Below are 25847 nucleotides of genomic sequence, written 5' to 3'. Positions count from 1 at the left end.
CGTCTAAAATTTATATAAAATGTCTTTCATCTTCCGTTATATTTTCAGCGAGCCCTGTCGAACATCCCCTTTTCGGCGCGTTGCAAGGTTAAAGTTCGTCACAATCAAAAAAAATCTCAAGATAATCCTCCATTTTTACAAAGTGTTCTTTTGCTCTGGTTTGGAAAAAAAATAAATAAATAAAAAGCTCCATTTTATATCATTTAGGCGCCGTAAAATTCTCGCGTCTGTCAGGCCCATAACAGTATCTTTTGCGTCGCGTTGAAAAAATAATTTTTTTCGCTTCAACTATGACCTCTTCCACCCCAGGTCATACATCAGAGTGAAATGTTTCTGTGACCTCTTTCTGTGCTAAGAAAGTAATTGAAAGGCACGCGCTTTAACTTTTATTTTATTTTTGTTTCTATCATTTTTTGTAAGTTTTTTTTTCCGTACGAAGACTTTTATATTTTTAATAATGAAATCTGACAGGGGTAGTCAAAGTCACCGACTTTAATTTTTTTAATGAAGACACAGATTTTTAAGATTGCTGAATTTTCTTTGTAGAGAGCTGCATAGAAAGAAAAGAAGAGGAATGAAGTTTTTTTTTTCTTCTCTTTATTAGATTTGAAACAAATCTATCTCTGAATTATTTAGATACACAGGTCTTAATATACACAACACTTTCGTATTTCGCTTGGTTCATTGAGTTCATAATCTTTTTTTCTTTTTTTTTTTTTGAATTAGCTCTTTTTTTCCTCTTTTTTTTTGAAACTGAAGAATGGTCAAAATAGTTTTTCACACTCCGTGTTTTATTTTTTAGTACGAATTAACTAATGATCTCATAAGTTACCTTCTCCCTCAAAAAACACACACGCAATACATACAAAAGAGTAGAATTCCAATTTTTCTAAATTTATTTTCGTATGAGCTCAAAAATTTCAGTTCAGCTTTGCAACCTGTTGTGTATGTTGACCGTTTTCTTTTATATATACATATATATTAGTCCAATTTATTTGTTCATTGAGTTATTTATTTATAATCGTCGTTAAACAGCCGACCCCATTTGTTGAGTTTACGATTACTGATGCTCAACTCCGTAGCCTTGTAATTTGGAACCCAATTTAGATGACTAGGGAACTTCTGGATCAAGAGTATTGGGAGAAATTTGCCTTCATGGAGCAACTAACCCGCATTTGCGTTACGTGGACAGGAAAACTACGAAAACCTCCTACGGTTCACCTAACGGCAAAGGGACTCTAATCCATGATCCGTTAACCACTTAGAAAATTTTACGTCTGCACTGTATTCGGTGCATTCTGGGTACGAAATTCGTATCGACCAGCCAATGCTGGGACTCTTACCCCGGAAGGCGAAGCTCTATCTCCTCAGCCACCACGTTTCAATGTTGCCCGTTAAAATAAAAATTTAAACCCTTTCTCTTTATTGGCAATACAGCCCAGAGTAAACCGTATCCTGCCTCACAATATTTCTCCAGACAGCTCTGTCCCTGACCTTGATGTAGATCCGTAAAGTTTTTAAATCATTCAAGCATCCTTCTTTTCTTTTGTCTGCTTCTTGGCTTATTGCACACGTGCTTCCAATGCAAGTTCTCCTTTTTGAATCGATCGTCCCCCTTTTATATCGATGACAGCCTGCACACGTCTGTGAATACTTTCCGCAGTTTTAGATAGGTGGCCACAGGAATTTACTTCCAGGAATTCATCACAGCTGAAGTCAGTGCTTGCAGTGACTGTGGTCAATTTAGCTGGCTACGTAATCTAGGTTCTAATACGTCCGGTGTTCTATGGTATTTATATCTGGACTCTCTGAGAAGGCCACTCCAGTTTTTGAACACCCATTTCGCCAAACCAAGTCTGTTCAAGTCTCGGTGTGTGAATGGAGCAGTTATTCTGCTGGAAGAGAAATGGACCTTCCCCGAAATATTGCCATAGAGTTGGGAGTGAGAGCATTGTCCAGAATGTCCACATACTTCTCAGAGATCATGTTTCCAACCACAGGAACTAACAGACCCAGGCCAAACCACTAGAAACGCCCCCACACTTTTACCACGTTCTACCACACTTCTTTATGCTTCTACCAACATAACAGCTTTGACTGATACTTTTGACAAGATAGTGTATGTAAGAAATATATGAATCTTATTATATCTAAAAATAGCATAAGAAATGATAATAAAAAGACCCTCATCCTCCTCTTTAAGTTGACCACCCTTCTAAGTAAACCTCTAAAAGAATGCACCATATGTGGTCAGTTTAACAGGTATCACTGTACAATGTACTTTACTGCTCATATGAGTTTAATAACAAGGGATCAAGCATCATTATTCGTATTCATCCATCCACCTCTATAAATTGACTAACTTTATAAGTTAACCACCAGATGATGAAACTTGAATATGAATAATGATTATTATTCATATCCAAGTTGACCTCATTGCATCTGGTGGTTAACTTATAAAGTTAGTCAATATTCATATTCATCCATCCACCTCTATAAATTGACTAACTTTATAAGTTAACCACCAGATGCAATGAGGTCAACTTGAATATGAATAATGATGCTTGATGATTCTTTGCTGTTAAACTCATATGAGCAGTTAAGTACATTGTATGGTTGAACCTGTTTAAGTTGACATCATTGCTTCTAGTGGTGCGGTTATCGTATGAAGTTAGTCAATTTATAGAGGTGGGTGGATGAATATGAATAATAATGTTTGATTCTTTGCTGTTATACTCATATGATCAGTTAAATACATTGGACGGTGAGACTCGTTCATCCGTCCCCCATAATAACTTGATCACCTTTCTAAATTAACTTCTATAGAAACGCCAATTTAAGCAGATCCCACTGTACAATATTACTTTTTCTTCTCATATGAGTTTGGCAACAAAGAATCAAACATCATTAATCATAGTGAGCGATTTTACCACGCATCCAAAGATAAAAAAAAAATAAAAAAATGGAACAAATCATGGATTGATGGAATGAAGTCATTAGCAAATCATGATGGTCAGGGGTCAGTCATCTAAGCGACACCGTCATTTCCATTTTATCTTAGAGGTGTGTATGACAAATGATAATTGGAAATGGTAAGATATAATCGCTGGCGGCTTCCAAGGGACCGTATCACCGCTTTTGCTTTTCATCTCTCCTTCGAGCATGTTGTAATTATGATATCTTTGGTTTTTTGAATATTCTTGATGTTATGGTGTCATTTACCACGCTAGGATGGATATATTGACGATTTCATATAAGCTGCTTTTATTGAAAAAAATACAGCCTTATGCTTGAATAAATTATTCTACTACAATGATGGAATGTGACATATGTGGTTCACCAATTACTGTTTTCTCTTTTTTTTTTCCTTCAATTTTTTTTCTCTGTTCGAAAATTTTTCATCTGTGTGGAATATTTCTCTTTTTCACTTTGAGATGCAATTTCTTTGTTTAAAACAACAGCAACAAAAGTTTGAACTGTTCATTTGGAAATTATTTTTATTAAATTACTTGAGAAGATTTCTGGATCATGATCTGCAGCTGAATAATCGCCAAGTCTTGGCAGTTTCTGCTCAGCGACTCACACAAAACTTCAAATATATACATTACAAAAGAAGACCGAAAAAAAGGGTATAACTCATAGACACCCCTTAGCAAACCTCTACATGTTTTTTTCTTTTTTTTTTTTTAATTTGCAAGTTTAAAATTAATTTGGCGCCTTTGTGGTTGTAGTTGGCGTTACAAATCGGGACACTGAAAAATCCACGCACTTGTTTCATATATGCAAATAGGATTTAAATAATTGGGGGCAAAGCCTCCGGTTCGCTGTCGCTCACCAATCCCGATGATTACTTCGCAATAATTATTGTTTCTTTGCATAAAACAGTTTTTTTTCTACGAAATATTCAAATTCACTTATTAAATCATATCTACTAAAGCCAACTCTGTTAGCTTACGCTCGTGCAACCTCTCCCTTTCCCATGCCAAACATTTAACATAATCATTCTATTAAGATTTCCAGTGTACAAGTAAGTGGGATGATGTCTAAGACATTTCCAAAAATATTAAATTAAACTTGAGTCAAGTATGAATATAGACATTTTATTTACATATTAAATGTAAAAATTAAATCTTCCGCAATATGCGGAAGAGTTGGTAGTTATGCAGTAGTTAAAACACTAAGCTATTATTGGGAAGTACTGGGATTGTATCACCGGTGTCGGCTTTAAGCCTACCTAGCTTCAGATCAATCGGTATTAGCTTGTCTCGGAATTAAAGGAGATCTCTGCGCAATGTCATAATGCAACCATCATGCTGTTGATTGTGTTAAATCTTCATATGGTATCGAACAATATCATATTAAAATACTTTTAGGATTAAGATTAATTTGTCAGAAAAAAATAATTTAGCTTATTACCTAAAACTGATTTGAGTTTTAAGAGCATTTTTTTTTTAGGTAAAGTTTGTGGGATTTTCATAATTTTATCTACTGTTAAGTATTGCTCATAAACATGAACTTCTGCTCTTATAAATAATCGAGTTTATAAATTCTGTGCTTATACAAGTAAGATCAATGGTATTGTTTAAATAAATAAGCGTATTACACACAAGAGCCCCCTAATGATAGCCTTTCTTTTTGACCCAATGCAAACCTTTACTGTTACCCACATTTGATGTAAACAAAAAAGCTCTTCGTTTTTTTCCAGACGTTGTCAGCAGATAGCCGCACAAAACATAGGTTAGAACAGGGGTTGTCAAACATTTTTGATCATCGACCCCTACATAATTTTTCGAAATCTCCATCGACCCCCATAAAAGTAATTTTCTGTTAATTAAAATAAAACTCTATTAGATACTGTGTTTGCACATTTATTTTATGATTTTGAACATTTATTAAAGTAATAGTACATAGTGTAACAATAGTTTTATGAAAAATATATTAATGTTGAAATATAAATACCTTAATATTTATGAAATAATAAGTAATCATAAGTAAGTAGAAATAATAAGTAAAATAGCTACGGATTTATTGTTTCTTAATCAATAAGTGTGCCTGGTGTTTTTTTTTTCTTTTGCAAGGTTCGTTATATTGTGTTCAAAATTGGTCAATTTTAATCTTAAATCCCCTCGAAACTCAACATTTAATTTATTTCTGTTCTTAGTTAAGATTGAATTTACGTGACTGAAACCGGCTTCAACCATATAGGAACTTGGAAATTTGAGCAGAAAATGGCACAATAATCCAATCAGGGATGTCAATGTTTTCCAAATCAACAAAACGCAGTTTAAAATCGTCGCTCAATTTTTGAAGATTACCTGTATATATTTCCAAGTCTTCTTCTTTTATTTCTAATTGTTCAATTTTTGAAGATTACTTGTATATATTTCCAAGTCTTCTTCTTTTATTTCTAATTGTCACATATCTGAAAAATACTGATAATCCTTCGACCAATCGACCCTTCCGGTTCGGATCGACCCCCTGGCTCAGATCGACCCCCGCTTATGTTAAATAGACCCCTGGGGGTCTATATAGACCACTTTGGCGACCTCTGGGTTAGAAAATAGCTCCTCATCAGCATTTAAAATTAAAGGATTTGGTGGAAAGTATACTTCCCAAGCTCTTATAAAGCATTAATAAAAATTTTCGAAATCTTTAATTGAATAAGATGTATCGAAATGAGACGCGTATTCACATTGTTCTTGCTCCATTGCTTTTGATTTTCAAATTTTAGATCTTCTCCATACAATGGTTTCTAACTTTAAATCCTTTCGAGAAATTTCAAATCGTAGTTAGTTTTCGCTTTTTTTTTTTTTTTTTTTTTTTTTTTTTTTTTTTTTTTAAAGAAAGAAAAAGATATTGCCTATTTTCTCACTCGATTTTCTTTTTGTTTTTCCGAAAATCAGACTCCTGAGAGAGAAAAAATGATGGAGGATGAAAAGAGAAAGTTTTCTTGAAACGTCTCATTAAAGATGTTGTTCGGATGCGCATCGCTTCGAACCTGAAACACTTATCAAAACATTTCCCGCTCTTCGTCTCTCTCTTTTTTTATTTTTGGGAAGAACTTCCATGTCTTGAGGGTGTGGAGAAATTATAGCTACTTCTCTGATTACGCGTGCGTTAAGTTCTCTTAAAAAAATACTTACCAAAAATAAATAACAAAAATAGCGTATAAACAAAGGCAGGAATTGACCATAAGTATGACACTTTTTTTTAGCTAATTATTTTATAACCGTCGTTGTACAGCCGACCCAATTTTGGGTTTAATTCTTACCAATTTTCAACTCCGTTGTCTCTTCATTTTGAACCCAATCCAAAAGGCGAGGGAACTCCTGGATAAAGTATTGAGAGACTTTTGCCAATATGGGGAACTTTTTGATGGAACTAACCCGCAATTGCTTTACATTGAGAGGAAAACATGGAAAACCTCTCACAATTAGCCTAACGGCAAGGGGACTCTACCTATGACTAACCTATGATCCGTCTAACACTGAGGATATTTCACGTCAGCTCTATGGTTGCTGCGAGCCGAGTACAGAATTCGTATAGATCAGACATTGTTGGGATTCGAACTCGGGTCAGTTCATTGGATGGTAAACGCTCTATCCCCTGAGCCACCACGGCTTCTGGCTAATTATCACTGAAATACTTGTAAAAAAATTTCTGATACACATTAATTTTAATATTTAAAAAATGGTTTCGTGGTGGCCTTGAGGTCGTGTCTTCTTCCAATGAGGTGACCCAGGCTCGAATCCCACAGATCAGATACGAATTCTGCACCAGTCACACGCCGACCACAGTGCTGACGCAAAATATATTCAGTGACAGGCAGATCATGGGTAAAAACCTCCTTGAGGTTAAAGTCCCCTGGCCGTCAGGCGAATCGTGGGAGGTTTTCGTGGTTTTTCTCTCCATGTAACGCAAATGTTGGTTATTTCTGCCAAAAAAAGTCTTCCACGAAATCAAAAATTTTTCCCATTACTTTTTACAAGAGTTCCCTTATCTTCTGGATTGGGTTTGAAATTACATGGGTACGTAGTTGAATATTGGTATTCGTCAAGTCAAAATTGGATCGGCTGTTCAACGGAAAATAGTACAGTAAAATTATTTAAAAAATATTTTCTTAATCAGACACCACAATTAGTTCTTTGAAATGAGTCATGATAAAAGTACTGGAATTGAGTTACTGTTATTTTTAAAAAAATTTTTTTTTTTTAGTTTTTTCCTGTTAAATAGTCTAATAGTTATAGCTTGATAAAAGTTAATTCTATTGATAACTGGGCAACGTTATAATTACGAAGTCTGATGTTCATTGTACGTTATCTATGTTTAAAGTGGTAGTAAAGTAATAATTATTATTATAGCAAGCTGAAGTTTGATAGTTCCATTAACTGTTAAAACTTAAGTACTCGTTCGTGCACTTGTCCAAAAAGATTAAAACTAGTAACTCAATTATTTAAAATTTATTTCAATGAAATCAAGATCTTCGTGTTCATTAAAATATATTCATAAGAAAGCTGTTATATTTTGATCTGAAACCATGCATTTGCACTATTTTTTTAAAAGTTAAACTTAAAACTAAAGTGGTCAATTTAGAAATTATCAAGTTTCTATTTAGAAATTACAACTTTTTTAAAAAAAGGTTTTATTTTCACCCAGCGTCATTATTTGGTAATAACTAATAATCTCGAAACAGTAGTTGTAACAGTTCATTATTAATAAGGTCCGGATTTTGATGACATTTGAATTTTTTTTGAATGTTTTGCATTTTTGGACATTCTTTGTCTTTTTGAGCATTTTTTGAGATTTATAGGGCATTTTCTTTAAAATTTTGGGGCGTATTTTGCATTTTAAAGCATTTTTTAAATTTTTTGTTACATTTTTCTAATTTTCATTATTTTTTATAATTTTTTATTATTACACTGGCTTCCAAACAATGAAAAAAATTTCTAGGATATTAACAGGTGAAGCAACATCTTTTCAAATTAAAGAAGAATTGTCAGTAAGTGTGACCGTCCTTTTCAAGTACGCACCAATAACATCAGTAGACGTTGAAAGAAGCTTCTCCTGGTATAAAAATTTGCTTTCAGACAAGAGACGCTCGTTTACATTTCAAAATATTAAAAAAAAAAATTAATAATCCACTGTAATTCTGATATTTAGTAATATTATGAGATGGAAGTTGTTATATTCATTTAAGTTTCTATACAAAATGAAAATGTTTTGGAGTCAATGTATTTTCCTTTTTTTGTTATTTTTGGATATAAAACATATTTGTCGAACTTTAATGAACGTAGAGCAAGTATTGCATTGCTTTATATTTTTTGAAATGACTCATAATAATTTTGAAGAGTAAAACATTGTTTTAGTTCAATATTTTTACTTCTATTTAAGTCATGTCATAAGGCATTTTTAGCGCAATTTTCGCATTTTAAGGGCATTTTTTGCAGTTCATAAGGGCATTTTTTGCACTTTTTAAGGGCATTAATTGAGATTTTTTAGGTCATCAAAATCCGGGCTCTAATTATTAACATTTAGCTTCTATAAGAAAAGTATTTATTTTTCCTTTTAGTTATTATAATAAAAATTAATTTAATAAAATTTGAAATTTAATTTAATAAAATTTAAATTTAAATTTAATTAAATTTGAAATTCAATCTTCTTTTTATTTGAAAAAAACCGGGGGGAAAAAGAAAATATTTAATCAAAATGTAAACTTTAACTTTATTTTAGTGAAAAATAAAATAAACGATTTACCATTCTTCATGTTTTTTTAAAAAAAGATCTTGGTGATGTTGATCAGGCTGAGTTAAAAACCAGATTTGATGGTTTGTCTATGTTTGTTTTATTTATATGTCGTGACCGTCAAAATAACCAAAATCCGAAGAAGTTGATAAGGTTGTAATATATTCAGATAAACGAAATATATTGAATAAAAAGGACTGAAATATAAAAGCTAGGGAAATAGTTTCTTTTTAGGAATAAGTTAACTTCCAGGCAACTTTTGTTTCAATTATTTTTATTTAAAAGATTACAAAAAATCCCCATTAATGTCATTCACTCACTGGATAGCGTGATAACGATTGTTTGATTCGAGGTCATTATTTCTTTTCAATGAGTAATTAAAATTTATGGCCCATTAATTAAAATCATTAACGTTTATGAGTTGTTTTGTTATAACGTTTTAAAATTACCCTGTCTTATAGTAAGGCAAAAATTTCTAGTCTTTTTATTACACATTTAAAAAACCTGTTTTCGGCATGCCTCTTTTTTAATGAGTATAATACTGTTTTTAAATTATTAGTTACTGTTGTGGAATGTGGGCACAAAAAAAGATAAATTTGATTGATTCGTATGAATTGTTTTTATTTCTCGTTCAAACTACTTTAATAAAAAATATAATGAATAAACAAACGCCATATTTTTAAAAATGAGAAAAGAAAACTGAGAGAAGCTAGTCAATCATAGCCTCCAGAAATTTAAGTTTTTTTGAACATATGAAGTTACAGTTTCAAAACACTAAATTTTCTATTTTTTAAAAGATTTTATTTCTGGTTTTTCAGGAAATAGATTGTTGTTTTGTAAATTGCTTTCTGCTATTCTTAGACAAACTAAATCCGATTTCAGCGGAGCCACTAAAATAACACTTATGTTTTTTCTTTAAGTTTTCCTAAGCTGTTCTAGTAATAAATTTAAAAAAAAAAAAAAGAAAAAAAAAAAAACACTTCTTTGCATGAAAATTATTCCGACACCATTAATGCTGATTTTTATTTACATACGAATTAGCACATACAATTATGTAAATAAAAATGTAAATTATTCTTATAAATATAAAAATGCATGTTAGAGTGTAGAATCGGGTGCAATTTGGATTGGCGACAAATTATGCTAAATTTTATTACACTTTTTAACCGTTGTTAAACAGCCGATTCAATTTCTTGGGTTTACGACTACTAATGTTCAACAACGAAATTTTGAAACCAATCCAGAAAACAAAGGAACTCCTGGATCAAGAATTGGGAGAAATTTGTTTTCGTGTAGGAATGGAATTAACCCGCATTTGCGTTGCATGGAGCGAGAAACCACGAAAACCTCCCACGGTTAGCCTGACGTCAGAGAGACTCCAACCCTTGATCCATCTACTACTGAGGGTATTTTACGTCAGCACTGTGGTTGGTGCGAGCTGGGTATCAACCTGCCATCGCTGGAATTCGAACCTGGTTCACCTCATTGGAAAGTAAGCACTTTATATCCCCTGAGTCACTACGGTCACGCAAATCTGTTTTTGGTTACAATTTTATTTGCTACCTTTGAATAAGGTTACCACAAGATTTGTATATTTGAGCCGCTGTGGCTCACAGCGATGGCTGGTTGATACATACTATTCAGATCCTGGCTTGCGCAGTCCGCAGTGCCGACATAAAATAACCTCAGTGGTAGACGGATCATAGGCTAGAAGCCTTTTGTCATCAGGCTAAGCTGTGGAATATTATCATGGTTTTTCCTCTCCATGTAGCGCAAATGCGGGTTGGTTCCATCAAAAAGTTCTCCACAAAAGCTAGGTTGTCCCAATGCTTGATCTACGAGTTCCCTTGTCTTCCGGTCTGGGTTCAAAATTATAAGGCCACGGAGGTGAATATTTAAAGTCGTAGACTTAGAACTAGATCGGCCGGCTCTTATAAAATAAAATAAAGATTTATATATTTGAAAATAAAATGTGAAAAAAAAATTTATTAGAAAGTTGACATCATTATTAAATATTTTAACGAATTGTTGAAAGATTTGTATAAAAATGTAGCAAGAATCTAAATACACTTTGGCGCTGATCTTGGCTTCAAAGTTATCAAAATTAAAAGGGGCACCCAATTGTAAATTTTTACCTAAATGCCTTCATATGTATTTCAATTTAACCATTAGAAGCTTGAATTTAATTTGCACTATGTATGCAAAAATTTTTTTTAAAAATAGATCAACTTTAGTCCATATCTTAAAGAGATATTTATGAATTCGCCTAACAAAGACATTTATCAATTCTGCTTTAACCAAAGCAGGCCAATCTAACAAGGGTGCGTGATCTTGGCAAGCATGAAAAACTCTCCCCTGCATAATTTTTTTCTAATTCTTAAGCAAATTCCTTATCCTGTTTTGCATCTTTGAGTAAAAACAAAACTTTAAAAAAAAACAACATAATTTTGCAACATTCTTTCTACACGTTGACCTTTCACGTTTGAGTGATGTATGAATAATGAATTCTTCATTATTTATAATAATGACTCACCTTGACCGCTGATAGACATCTGAAGCCATCTTGCATGTTTCAATTGTTCAGCATTAATATGAATTATATTATGTGTAATAGCTGCACGTGTTGACGGTAAAGATCATATTTAAATTTAATTTAAGTTTGGCTAGAAACCTCTTAACTTCTTATTCAATTGAGAATGTTTTTTTTTTTCATTTTATGTATATATTTGCTGCAAGCATTAGTTTAAATTTTTACTTTTATGATTTTTTTTAAAATTTTATTGCAAAAGCACTTGACTTTACATCATTGGCCCCCATGCATCGAAGATGCATGAGATTGGAGCATATAAAACAAAAACTGAACCATTGAACAATACAAGAACAATGTAATAACAAGAACAATAAATACTTGCAAAACGTGAATCACTTAAACATGAACGAGAATCAGTCGCTGGATACCAATTGCATCAACTCCCTAGCTCGCCAATATCGATTGAATAAATCTTCTTCATTTAATGAAGAACTACTGAGCAAATGATCTTTGTCCATCTCAAAGTTCTGGTTGCACAAAGTGCACATAGGACTGCCAAATATACCAATTCTGTATAGATGTTTAGCAAGGCAGTCATGTCCAGTCTCCAGACGGAACGCCGCCGCTGCAGTGGATCTAGGGGAGTTTGGAATTTTATTAATTGAATACCTCCATTTCTTATTCTTGATTTCTTCTACTAAATTAGCATCATAGCTTTTCTTCTCAATATTTTTTATAATTCTTTTAATTGATGAAAATGGTACTTTGGCATTACCTGCCTGCAAAATCTCTGTTCCCTTCTTTGCTAATGTATCAGCCCATTCGTTACCATTTATTCCTACATGAGATGGAATCCACTGCAGAACAACTGTCCTTCCCTCAGAAGCTAGGAGATTAATATTTCTTCTGCAGGAGTACTTTTATGATTTACAAAGTTAAATAGAAGTTTTGCTTTTATGAACCATTACGTTATGTTCCAAGTCTGGCTATTATTATGTACGATACCTGCATGTAGTCAAAAACCATGTTTATATTAAATTAAAATTTTGCTTGAAACTTCTGAACCTCTTATTCAATTAAAAATGTTTTTTTAATAATTTTATTGTTTTTTTTTATTTACAAACAACAATAATTTAAAAAATATTTTATCTTTCACAAAATCAATAATTTAAACTTTTGATTTTATTAACCATTTGCATTGGTATAGTAAAATTTTCTGTGATTTTGGGGTTTTATATTTAAAACGTTTTGTAATTAATCGAATTATAAATAAATATTGTTTCTTATGTTTTATGTATAATTTTTTTTTGAAAGGAAGAATGAGGAATTAATGTCGAAAATATTCCTGGACTTTAAAACGAACAAATAGTTAAAATATTAAAAAAAAATTAATGGCTTACTTCGTAAGATTTTTTCACTTAGACAAAATCATCAAAACCAATGAAAAATTCTCAACATTTGCACATTTTGTCCAAACAAAGAAGTGTTAATGTAACTTAAAAAAGATTAAAAAAATTCGATCAAAAACACTTTTTATATTTTAAAAACGGTGACTTTCCTTCATATTTACGGTTTGTGCCCCTTTTATAATTGGCATAGATTAAAGATGGATAAAACCTTCATTAAAGATGGATAAAACATTACTTTTACCGTCATAAATAACTATTATGAGCTCAAGCGCACAGCATTTAGAAAAATAGCATTTTATTCTTTAAGCTTTACTCCCTTTCGGCGTCTTCAAAGAACAACCTTAACTTTATTTCCAAATTTTTCGATTCCTGAAACTTAAAATAAGTTAATTAATGGCTCTCTCATATCTTCGAATAAAAATTGATTAAAAAAAAAAAAAAAAAAAGCAAAACCAATCGCAAACAATGAAAAACTCGTAACGAAAAATATAATCTCATAGCTATTGCCGCCCTCTGGGGTTTTTACATCAGGAGCTAGAACAAGTTAACTACGTTTTAATGACTACTTAAACAGTTCTGGGCACTAAAACAATATGACGAACGAGCTGAAAGTTAGCTTTGTCGTCAAGCTAGTTGCAGGCCCATTCTTAACGAAGAGAAATGGATCTAGTTCAGAGTATTTCTATAGAAAAGTGGAGGGGAATGGTAAATGATAAAGATAAATAAAATAGAAGAAAAGATTTTAGTCAATTAACATCAAAGAAATGCCGCTCATTTTTCATTAAGGAGTCGAAAGGTTTCACATTTACAAGAGTAATTTTTTTGCATGGTTTTGATAGCAGGAGGAGTTGGGTGTTTCTCTTGGGAAGAAGTGTTAATTTCTCTTCCACGGTGGAAAAAAATGATGATTCGATAATGATAATTCCATAATGTTAATATGTAATGTTAATATAATTCTATAATGTGATAAACACTTCTCAATTTGGGCTAGATTATAGAACGAGAATTCCCGTTTTTTTTGGTGAATTAAAAATTTACACCAACCTTCGGGTGATCATGGAACAATTTAAAAAGTTATATTAGGACTATTTCATTTTCCGTTTGTTTTCGGAAAAACTAACGCGATTGTTATTACAACAAATACAGGGTTATTCCTAATTCCCTCCGACGAATATGGCAAACAAGAACATATTAAATTATTCCGAAAGTATTCAAGTTTTAATTTAAGTAGTTGCCGGTAGATGGCAGTAACATGTACCACTGAAGCCAGTTGTAAAGAAAAATGGCGTTTACAGGTGAAGGGAATTATGAATAACCCTGTATAGGTAATCAGAAGATACGTATTTAATGTATCAAAATACACGTATTCAGAAAATACGTATTTAGAAAATGCGTATTCAATACGAAAACTGTTAGTTTGGGGTTGTAGCTACATATCGACAAATTTGCGTTAGCTTAAATTGTCAACAGACAATGTGTTGATTGTAAATGTTCTTATATAAAATATTTTACAAGTAATATTAAGATCATGCAGAAATTGATATTTTTATTTGATATCGTTATTTACGATCTTACCTAAATTTTTATATCATATTTTAAATATTTTTTTTTCAGCCGACCGGACACATGTAAACTTCCTTTACATCTACAGTATTCCCAAGATATTTTGAGCTCAATGCTGAAAAACAAACATGGCAGAATGAAATATCCGTACGTCACAGAAGGCGTTGCCGAGAAATCCAATCAGCGTGCTCAAAACCTCTTGGGGATACTATGGATGTAAAGAGAGTATACATGCCGATCGGACTGTGTAGGGGTCAGGGAACTGGCCTGGCATAAGAAAGGTTCTGTGTTCGAATCCCGGGCAAGGCATGGATGTTCTTTCATTCTCTGTACTATCTGTCCTTACAGTGGCAGCAGTATTGGCCCACCTAATATGGTGTCCCTGAAGGAGAGTGGCCATCAAATCTACCTTTCAGATGCCTGTATTGACGGAAGGTCATTCCCCAGGCGGGCATTGGAGAAAAAAAATATTTTAAGTAATACTTTAAATTTATTTAATTTATGAAAAGTTATAATTAAAATTTTAAATTTATGAAGTGGTGTGAAGTTTTGTGTAGGTAAAATGGTTGGAAACCTTTCATTTAACGTTTCAGTGGGAATCGTGAAAAAATAAGTAAATAAATAAATAAATAAAAACATCATGAAAAACAAACATTAGAATTTTATCATTTCAGCTCATTTATTTTAAAAAAGAAATACGAATGCTGCAATTACGAAACATATTTCAATATTTTTACAAAATGAAGTCTGTTCTAACTGGAGATGCTGTTTTGATTAAGTTACTTTTTCTGAAGAGGTTAACCATGGTCAATTTAAAATTCAACCTTGACAGCCCTGTTCTGTTTAATAAAAAGAAATTTAATTATAAATATCTATATTGACATTTAAAAAAAACATTATCTGAGTTTTAAAAAAAACTGAAATGTCTATTAAAACGGACATATGGTAACATGAAACTACGAATAATTCGAATTACTTTTAAGCTAAAGCTTTCAAACTGAGCTATTTTAAAACCTGTTTACCATCCTTAAAAATCGACTCCCTTTTTTTTCCAACTGAATCATTAAAGAAAGAAATAAAGATTTATAAAGACATTAGTTGGTGTTTTCATTACCATGCTTGAAGTTACATAGCAAATCTGCTTCTCTTTTATTTTTCTTTAGAAAAAAAAAAAGAAAGAAGGAAAAAACTGTCGTGTGAATAAATGGATTTGAGTTTTGAGTATACAAGATCAATCAGGCAGTTAATATTGTTGAAGTGAAGATGTTGTTTAAGTTTTTTGGAGTTAACCTTATTTTTCATATTATGTAGGTTCTGAACTAACTATTAGTTCATTATATTTCAAAACCTGTTGAGTAGCTTGATAGATCTGCTCCATTTGTTCATTGCGAAATATAAAAAGACATTAGTTAACTTTTTCACATGCTTAAAATAATTGAACGAACCTTTTTTTTTAATTTTATTTATTTAAGAAAAAAATCTGTGATGTGAATTAATAGATTTGGTCTATACGACCAAATGAACTGTTAGTATTGATTCTGAGTAAGTTTTTTTAATGGACTTTTTAATGCAATTCATATTGGCTGTGAGCTATTATAAAATAGATGTTATAAATAAACCGATGATAGATATTGAAAAATGAATATTGTAAAATATCTATTTTACAATATTAGATATAGTTAATAAATAGATTATCTGTAATAGATATTGTGAAATAAATATTGTGGATACTGCAGTATGAAATAGATATTGTAAGAAAGACTGATGCAGAATGAGTTGAAGAAATCAGATTATTATTATTATTCAATCTAATGCTCGCATTTTTATCACTATCTCAATGGTTCCACGTTAACAGCTAACATAACTGTCAACTTTTAAAAGATCTAGAATCTATATAGAACTGTTATTAAATGTCATTAAAATGAAACATAGTTAGAAGTAATTAATTTAAATTATATTAGTTATCAATATTATTCGTAATAACATATGTATTTATAAGACAGAAATAAAAAAAATTTCTGTACTGAGATAGTTTTTTTTTTTAACCAATTCGTCTTTAGTTCTGGGTTGATCAAATTTAAAAAAGTTATTAAAGATATGAAATTTTTCGATTTTTTTCTTCTTCTTTACAAAGAGTCAAACATTTTACTTTCAATTTTAAAACTTATTGAGCTGATGGTAAATTTATGTAAGAATTAAACTTCACTATTCATTTATATTTGTGAACTTATTATTTTTCAGTTATAATTTTAACTAAAACTTTTAAATAAAATCTGTAACATAAAAGAGTTAAAAAATTTCGCTGGAAATAATTTAACTTGGTCAAAAAACAATAAAAATTATAAATACTAATAGTACCATTATAAGTATTAGTTTCTGAACAGTGAGTGATATTTTTACAGCAAAAATAAAATAAAATAAATAAAACGTATATGTTCAAAAAATAGATGTTTTTAAAAGCAATTTATTCTACTGAGAAAAAAAAGGGCATTTATTTATATGTTATTTAGTGTTATTTTTGTTAAAAAATCATATTATATTTATAATGGCCTCGAGTTATTATGAAACAACAATAGCTCCAGCATTTCAACAAAATTCGCCTTACATCATTATAGCATTTAAGTCCTATCTTTATCTGATCGAAGTATAATTTTTATATATTCTAATTAATATTTTTATTCAAATTAATATTTTTCTTATGTAAGTGAACAGTAATTTATTGAGACAGAAAAAAAAGAAAATAATTACTGTTTATTTTAAAATGACTCTTTGGAACTAATGATTGATATCCAATATTTTTTATAGTTGGAGTGGAAGTTTTATTGAGTAGGGATGTAATAATATGAATTGATTTCATGTCAGCACTCACCCCCCCCCCCAGAATAAAAAAGATCGATCTATTCAAAATATATATTTTTTAATTCTGAAATCCGGAAGTCGTCAAGATATTTCATTGTATGAATAAGCTGTATTATATAAAATTTAGTAGTCAAGATTAGTGAATCTCCCTGGAATTTCTTCTTTCATCTTTTATTCAATGGCGGGTTTTCAATAAGCTGACTTTTCGTGACTCAATTTTGAAATTCCTGCTTTTTTTCTTCTTCTTTTGTGTGTACACCAGATGATATCCTTGAAAGAGTTTATTTTCGTCATTTCTTATTTCAAAAAAAAGTTTCAAAACGAGAATACCATTAAGTTAAGTATAAACTTCTTTAAAAGGTATTTGATGATTCAGGCATAGAAAATTTATCATTTTATTCCCAAGTAAGCATGTCCTTTTTAGAAATATCTAATACTGTTACGAAAGACTTTATTTTTATACTGTAATAAGTATTCGGAGAATTTTTTTGATATTACTTATTTTTTGTTTTTAATTTGTATTAATGTTTTTTAAAAAATATTTTTGTTTTCTTTTAACATCTTATCTTCTTAGTTGTATAAAATTAAGTTACATCGAATGTTATCATTGTTGTGCCAAATTTAAACCGGAGTTTGGATTGCAATTACAAATTGGGGAGCTTATTGCAAGAACCGGGTATGTCAAAATTTTAATTTGTAACGTTTTTTTTTCTTTTCTTTTTTTTCTCTTTTGCTGAGGTCAGTACAGTTACAGTAAGTTCAAAAACCGACTGGACACTAATGTGACACCAGTTCTAATCTGAATTTGCTAGCTGGGGTATCACAAAACACGCTCAAGGCTTAGCTGAGAGAAGAGAACCGTTCAAATATTACGTAAGCATATTTATGGCACTTATAAACTTCCCTTTCTTCTTTTCCGCAAAAATAAGCTAACGGAAATCTCCATTGTATTTTGTTTTAACTTTGGTTTTTTTCTGTATCTAATTTTAAGAATTTTTGTATTCGATTCAAACAGAAGAGGCAACTTTGCAGGAAAAAAAAAAAACGTTACGAAATTTATTTTTGAATAAATTGTGTGACGTTATTTTTTTGTTGTTGCTATTTTAAATCGAATAATTTTTGTCCAACTTTTTCTTTTTTTGAATTCAAGTTTTATTCCAAATTTGAAATTCTTTCTGGTGTATTTTTTTTATTTTATTTTATTTATTTCACATTTCAAAAGAGGAAGGGAGATTTAAGTGTTTTACGTAAGCTTTGCTCATGTCCCTCCATTCCGCTCATAAGCAAAAAATAAGCAAATCACAACTCCTTCCTCCCCTATCAGTGCTTATGTACATTTGAACGGCTGTTAACCTGACTGAAAGCTAATTTTATTGTAACCACACTATCTGTTCTTGCATCGAGCTCCTCCATGCATAAGTTTCCGTTTGCTTACATTTTGTGACATTCTTGAACTAACTATAAATTGCTCATATAGTGTAAAACCAAAATTATTTGACTTCAACCCCATTAGAACCTGCAGATGGAGAAAAAAGCGCTTTCTCAGGCACACAAACTTCGAGTTTATTTGTACTAAAGAGTACTTATAAGTACTAATACGAGATGTAATACGAGAAAAACGTATTGAGATCACTTCGGTGTGATCTCTAGAGCCAGTGAGATCGTAAGATACGGTGGGCTGTGAAGATCATAGTCCTAAAGGGGTTAAAATACAATTTTATGATAGTTCTTGATAAACTAAATTCAATTGCCTTCATTTTCTTCCACAGAAAAGTTGACCAAACATGGATGATGTGACGTACCTCCTCTCAGCTAACCAATCTGTGGAATCTGGAAGCGTGACGCAGGACAGCAATTCTACATCCATCATAGCTTCACCACAGGAATATTCACGAGTGATCACCCTATTTGCTGCCGTCTGTTGCATCTTTTTCATCATATTCGGCCTCTTCGGCAATTTGGTCACCATCTTGGCACTGAGCAAATGTCAGAAACTTCGAAATGCCACCACAGCATTTGTCATCAGTCTGTGTACAGCGGATTTGCTGTTTTGTGCTCTCAACTTACCACCGACTGCCTCAAGGTAACTTAAAGATTTATAATTCATTTTCTAAAAATTGATTTGCAATAAGGCGAATTCTAATATTTGGTGTAATTAGAGTCTGTATGTATCTGTTAAGTACATGCCAGTAGTCTGCCATGATAAGGTCATTGAGGTTACGAATCCACAATTTCGAGACCAGCATCATGATGATGGTAATGTGATCACCATTGCGTTTCGGCTGTCAGTTACGAGGAATAGTTTAAATTCCCAACTTCACGAGCAATTTTATAAGTTTAAATAAAAAAGTAGTTTTCATGTATTTTAAATTCTCAGCAACCACTTTTTGAAGGGTATGTATAGTATACTTATGTAGTAGGATATTTATCATCCAAAGTGTTTGTTATAACATTAAAGAAAAGTAGTTTCTACGTGCGTTAAATGTCAATTTGATCTACTTGTTTTTTAAAAGAGCACGGTATTTATGCTGCTACGCTTAAGGATTAAAATAATTTTATGTATGCTAAATTCTCAACTTGACAACCAGTTTTTGAAGGGTATGAAATTTAGTCTTAAGAGTATGTCAAAACATTGAAACAGTTTTTTTATACTTTATTTTTCCTACTAGGTTAAAAGTTCTTTAAGGTCAAGATATTTATAATCCAAGGCATACGTTTGAGAGTTGAAATAGTTATGTGCGCTAAATTGTCAATTTGACAACCAGTTTTTGAAGAGGGTGATATTTAAGATTCTGGGTGTACGTTAGAAGGTTAAGAATTTTTACAAATGCGAAATTTTAGGGCCGAAATAGTCTGGTTAATAGGGCTCTGGGCCCATGTCCAAGAGTTCGTGGGTTCGATCCCCGCCGGCCGAAGACTCCTGTGTAGTAAAATGGTGACTGATTCACGTTAAATCTGTCGAGTCGCAAAGTCCTCCATGTTCTCATAACAAATCAATACCTCTAGGGGTACTGATCCAAGAGTTTCCTTGTCTTCTGGATTAGTTCAAAATTACAAAACAACGGAGTTGAACATTAGTAGTCGTAAGCCCTAAAATTGGGTCGGCTGTTCAACAACGGATATAAAATGCTAAATTTTCACCTTTACTTCAAATTTTTAAAGTATGTTATAGATGTTCTGGGTGTTTGTTAGAACATTAAAGTAAAACAGTTTTTATTTAAGTCAAATTGTCTGTTTTGGCAGCCAGTATTTGAAGGAAAGGATGTAAATAGTCTTGAGGTTAAAAATAGTTTTTATATAAGCCTCACACTCTTAGAAATGAAGCTCTCAATTTTGACGATCCATCCTTGTGTTGTATTTTGTTAATTTTGATAATCATTTCTTCACGATATCGCGTAATTTGCGACGAAGCGCGAACTCTCAAATATATGACGAAAATGTATTCTCCACTGGGAACTTCATCGCAGTGCATCGTGAGAGATTGTTAAATAAAAAGACGAAACTGGAATAAAAACTGTAATTTGTATTTCGAAAGAATTCCCCTCGTTGCAAAGTCTAAAGCCGCTAGCTGCTATGGAAACAAGAAATAGCAACATTTCAAAGCGGGGCGCAGTCTCTTCCCCGATTCCCTTCCTCTCGACGAACCGAACCCAAACTTGTAATAAATATTGACCTAACACCCTTTATTGAAAAAGTTAAACCTCGTAACCGTAGGTACCGCCACTGCTCCAGACGAATGGCGAGAGGTGTTCTTTGTATAGGTAAACTATAAAGGATCGAAACTATAATGACGAAATATTTCCTAACTTTTGACTAAATTCGTTTCCTCGAAGAAGCGATGATAGTTATCTCGTCACTTTGACGTAATGTTCGCTCGGAGCATATATCAGGAAACGTTTTCGTAATAAAAGAAGAAAGTTTCGTGAAATTTGAGGATCCATTTTTACCGTCCATCTTCGCCTCCAATTTTCGAAGGGCGTGATATTTGTAGTCCTGTGTGTACGTTTAAGGGTTAAAATAGTTTTTATGTACGCTACAATCTGAATTTGACTACCAGGGTTCAAAGGGAATGGTATTTATAGTTATAGGTGTCATAGTTTGTTAGAAGATTATGAAATTTTTAATGTATGCTAAGCTTTAAACTTGCTACTAATTTTTGAAGCCTACTGGGTAACCATATTTACAGTACTAGAGGGTAAAAATAGTTTATATGCGTCATTTCATTCATTCATTTATGTATATATCACATTATTCATTCTTTTCTATTCTCGAATATCAACCATATCAGTTATTTAAACGAACATCAATTATAATCCTGGGAAAGATTAGTCTTAAAGATAGTCCAGCGATAAAGACTATCATTTGTTCCGCCACTGTTGATGACTACAAGAAGCTTGAATTTTTATGACTATAATTTTTACGTGACTTTTTGATACATTTGAAACTCTCACTCTCTTTCGTTTAATGGTTGTGGCTTTTTAAAGAGGTCATAAAACAAGCCACACTAAAGATCATAAAATTAATCCCACTTTCTTAATGATTTCGCGTGCAGCATGATTTGCTCAAAATGCTTTAATGTGTATTAATACAGTCACTAAAGTATTATAATGTTAAAGCAAAAAAACTGCTTAAATTTTTAACTTGATAAAATAAAGGGTTTCCCTTTTTTTTTTTATTTAACCCCAACTTACTTACCAAACTCCGCAAATAAATTTTTTTCTTTCAATGCAACCCTTTTGTTATTAACCAACTTTATTTAAATTATGGAACACATGGTTTACAGATGAAATACATGTGCATTCAATGGTCAATGCATATAAAAATGCACTATGAATGTACACTATAGGATTTCATCATAAACATTATGGTCACATAGTTCCTTTTATATTAAGTAAGTTTTTATTCAATAAACTTAGTTAATTTTAAGTATCATAATTTTTTATTTAAATGGGTCCTTTTTACCTACAACGAAGTTTTTATACTTGATGATAAGAACTTCATTCTCTTAAAAAAAAATGAAGATAGTAATATAAGTCGTCAATTTTTAAGCCCTCAAAAATAGAAAAAAAATGGGCTCCTTCCTGGGTCTTGAAAATGGAAACCTATTTTTGAGAGCTCGGAACATGTCTGTTTTTATAACCATTTTTCTAATTTTTTTTAAGCCTATGAAGTTTTTATCATCAATAATATCTTTCCGCAGTTTCCTAGGGTTACACATGTAATATCTTAGTTTTTGTTAAATTATTATAATATCTTTTTGTATTATCATAATTTTTATGTAAATGAATCTTCTTTAATCGCTTTAATGTTTTAATAATAAACATCATAATATTTATTTTTAAAATTTATCTACGCAAATAATTTGTTTCTGTAAGTAAAATAGCTTTCTTTTAAATTTACCTATATAGTTTTATCTTATTTTGTATAGCTCTTTCGAGTTCAGAACTTAAAACTCCAACGCTACTGCCTTAGTTGATATTGTAAAGTCACATTACATTTCTATTTATTTGTGTAAGGAAACAACAACCGCTACTGATAGATTTAAATTTCTGAAGCATTTCTAATTATATTTAATCTACTTTTAAGATAAGGATTCATTATTTGCCTTGTTCTGAATTTCCCTTCTAAATATTTCTCTCAGAGATAACCCTTTTATACGCAATACTGATTCCACAACTCCGATACGAGGCCCTCTAGTGTCATTTCCCTTTATTTTGTCTGTTTCTCAATTTTATTTTCCCGTCAGTCTTAGTTTAAAGCACCATTGAAGCTAAATATAGTTAATGTTTGAGGTATTATAACCATATCGTTCTGATTCTTGTGCTATTAAATTCTATATTCATCCAATCACTATTAAATATTTGTTCAGAAACATATTTCGTCACTTTGTTACAACAATTATCTTGCATGCACTATTAAAATAAATTAAAATCAGTTGTGTGTGTTTTTTTAAATTATTTAATATTTATATACTTACCTTACGGTACCATAGAGATATTTTGAATAAAGTGTGCGTTTTGTTAACTGAAACGTTACCTAATTTTCTACATCTTAGGATTGCTGTGGTTTGTGGGGAAATTTTCACGCATGTACTGTAAAGTTCAGCAACGTTAACGTTTGAATTAAGGGAAAACGTAACGCTTTGCAAATCTCCCTATTATAACACTTAATTATTATACTTAATTTTAAGACTTTTTCAAATTGCTGATGGCATTACCAGCTTGTACTTCCGACATCATTTTTTATACATTTTATGTCATTGTTTGTTGTGTTTTTTTTAGATACATCAACCAAGGCTGGATACTTGGAGATACCTTATGCAAACTATTTCCGTTTTTCTTCTATGGAAATGTGGCAGCTTCTTTGATGTCTATGACAGCTATAACTATTAATAGGTAAGAGACTAATGTTTATTCATTTTTAAGATCTACGGATTTTCAATACAATACTCTGGAAAGGAATCACTCTAAAAAATGAAATTAATAAATGAAAACAATTTAAAACATGCGTCTGCCAAAATGGATTCATTACAAAATCGAAGTTAAATGCTATTGTCCCCAGCAATGCCGATATTAGAAAATAAAAATAAAAAAGGTAACTTAAAAGAAATTTTGGTTCTTCAAGAATTTTTCATCTGATTGTCAAAAATTTATTCCTTTGTTTGAAAATGTATTCTTCTCAAAGTTGTTTCGTTAATAATAATTCATACACTATTTCCCCTAATTTATATACTATTCTTTCATTTCGAATATTATGTTTCAATAAATTATTTTTCCAGTTTTAGAAGTTATAAATTACGGTATTTATTTTAAAACAAATTTGCCAAATATTTTTATGTGGAATTTCTTTCTTTCTTAAATGCACGTGTTGAATTTAATTTTTGTTCGATTTTATAATCTCGTTTTAAAAAGGAATAAAGAAAAAGAAGGGAAATAAATTAAAGACCCAAAAATTACTCTGATTTGAAAGATTAAAACTCATGAATCCTGTTGGACGAAATATAGGAAACATAAATAAGGGAAAAACCGCGTTTGTAGTAACGCAAACTGCGTTTGTATTATCGAAATTTTCGTTTGTAGAATATATTGAATATGCTCTACAAAAATTAAAAATGCACTTAAGAAATTCAGCTTGTTGATGTTTAACCTTTAGATTAAACAAATTTATTGCAACCACATTAGCGTGCAAATTAATCCTATTTAAACATGGTAACATGGTTATGCTATGATATGATTCAACCAGAACTGATGTGAGGTTCAATTTAACACTTAGTGAAGGCTGCAATAAATTAAACAGTATTGTGCCTCAAGGTACTATTATTATGGACCAACGTTTAATCTATTAACGTAGCACGTAGTATAAGGAACTATTACTCTTTCAAACGTTATAGCCATTTAATTCTAAAACTGATATCTGAATCGAACAATTTATAGTTTGCTTTCTTCAAATGCTCTTGACGAGTATTAGTAACTTAAACTGAATAGGGTTCAGTTTAACACCTTATTAAGGTTACAGCAAAACTTATATGACTTTATGGTTCAAAATACCGATATTTTTATCTCAACGTCTAACCGAGATTTCTGAGAGTGAGATTTTGAGTTACCCTTCCAAACGTTAACCATATAATTCTAAATCTGATATCTGAAAAGAACAATTTGCACTCTGCACTACTTTAAATGCTATTGACAAGCACTAACAAAGATATCAAAATTTTTTGGGCTTTTAATCTCAAGAATTTTTTAAAACCCATATTTACAGCTATCTTTGCCGTATCTTCAAAGGACAAGGTAGCCTGATATATGTATTTTTAATAACCCCCCATCCCTTCTCGCATGTTGAGTCATAGCTGGCCATAGTCATATCGTGACTTGTCATACCAACCCCTTAGGGGACCAACCCGGAAAGAGAAGATGATAACAAAAGAATAATCGTGCTCTTGCATAATAGGGGGAGTTAACAAGCAGAGACCATCACACGCGATTATTTTCTGCCCCATAGATCGCATTTTTCCGCTTTTGTGGATAGAAGCGCCGTTTGTTTACTATAACAAGCTGCCGGTCGAAGAACTCTAGAAGGTTAATGATTTGTAACAGAAAAAAGAAAAAACCAAACTGTGATTTGAGAAAACAACTAGAATAACAGTGATAGATTTTGAAGAGTTAAATGTTCACGATTTTCACGTTTGTGATCGCAGATCAGATTTAAACTTTTTATAATGTATTGTATGAATTGAATGATGGATTGGAAAAATTACTTGTTGAGTATTATAATATATATATAGAGAGAGATTAGAGCAGTTCTTAACAGACTAAGAATGTTCAAAAAAAACTGTTTGCTAGTATTTTGTCGTAGTTTTTGTGGGGGAAAAAAAGAAAATTTTCAATTAGTTTTGAGGAACGCTTCCTGTATGTTTGGAAATAATTTGAGATAAAAGGTCATATGTACATACTTTAAAAGTTTTTAAAGTATCTTAAGACAAAAAATAGAGTCAACAATTTTCCACCAATTGGTATAATGAAACAGCTTAGATAACTCTTGATTTTTGATGTTTCACTACACCTAGTATAGTGATAACTCTTGATTCTCGATGTTTCACTGCACCTAGTATAGTGATAACTCTTGATTTTTGATGTTTCACTACACCTAGTATAGTGAAAGGCCAAGAAGGCTTTTATAAAATTCTTGATTCATTAACACTAAAATTTATGATAACAGTAAAATATCATAATCAAAATAAAGTCAAA

At 31.4% G+C, this 25847-nt stretch overlaps 2 protein-coding genes across 7 annotated transcripts in view; one reads left to right on the top strand and one right to left on the bottom strand.

The window, feature by feature from the left end:
* Window positions 1–25847, top strand: part of LOC107445483 (protein trapped in endoderm-1) — an 89981-nt gene that overhangs the window by 50502 nt on the left and 13632 nt on the right. For 5 of the 6 annotated variants that reach the window (XM_071187168.2, XM_016059880.3, XM_016059879.5 and 2 more), the window contains 2 exons: window positions 18873–19186; window positions 23385–23498. In XM_071187168.2, the coding sequence (XP_071043269.1) occupies window positions 18888–19186; window positions 23385–23498 (413 nt within the window). In that variant the 5' untranslated portion in view covers window positions 18873–18887. Of the gene's footprint in view, window positions 1–17655; window positions 17780–18872; window positions 19187–23384; window positions 23499–25847 lie in introns of those variants that run through there. The other variant, XM_071187170.1, reaches the window with a different exon arrangement.
* Window positions 11686–14684, bottom strand: LOC139426857 (uncharacterized). Its single transcript, XM_071186963.1, has 2 exons — window positions 14654–14684; window positions 11686–12158 (listed from the first exon to the last, which is right to left on the bottom strand). Exons 1-2 carry the CDS (start codon window positions 14682–14684, stop codon window positions 11686–11688), a joined length of 504 nt encoding a protein of 167 aa, XP_071043064.1.

The sequence above is a fragment of the Parasteatoda tepidariorum genome, chromosome 9 (assembly GCF_982258835.1).
Source record: "Parasteatoda tepidariorum strain Cologne lab strain chromosome 9, Ptep-v5.0, whole genome shotgun sequence".
Lineage (NCBI taxonomy): Eukaryota > Metazoa > Arthropoda > Arachnida > Araneae > Theridiidae > Parasteatoda > Parasteatoda tepidariorum.
This window is presented reverse-complemented; position numbering and strand designations above follow the sequence as displayed.

Coding starts and splice junctions, on each gene's coding strand:
- LOC139426857 (XM_071186963.1), bottom strand. CDS start 14,684: ATGACCTTCCGTCAATACAGGCATCTGAAAG. Junction 12,159..14,653: donor TCAATACAGGCATCTGAAAG/GTAGATTTGATG, acceptor TTAATCTCCTAG/CTTCTGAGGGAAGGACAGTT.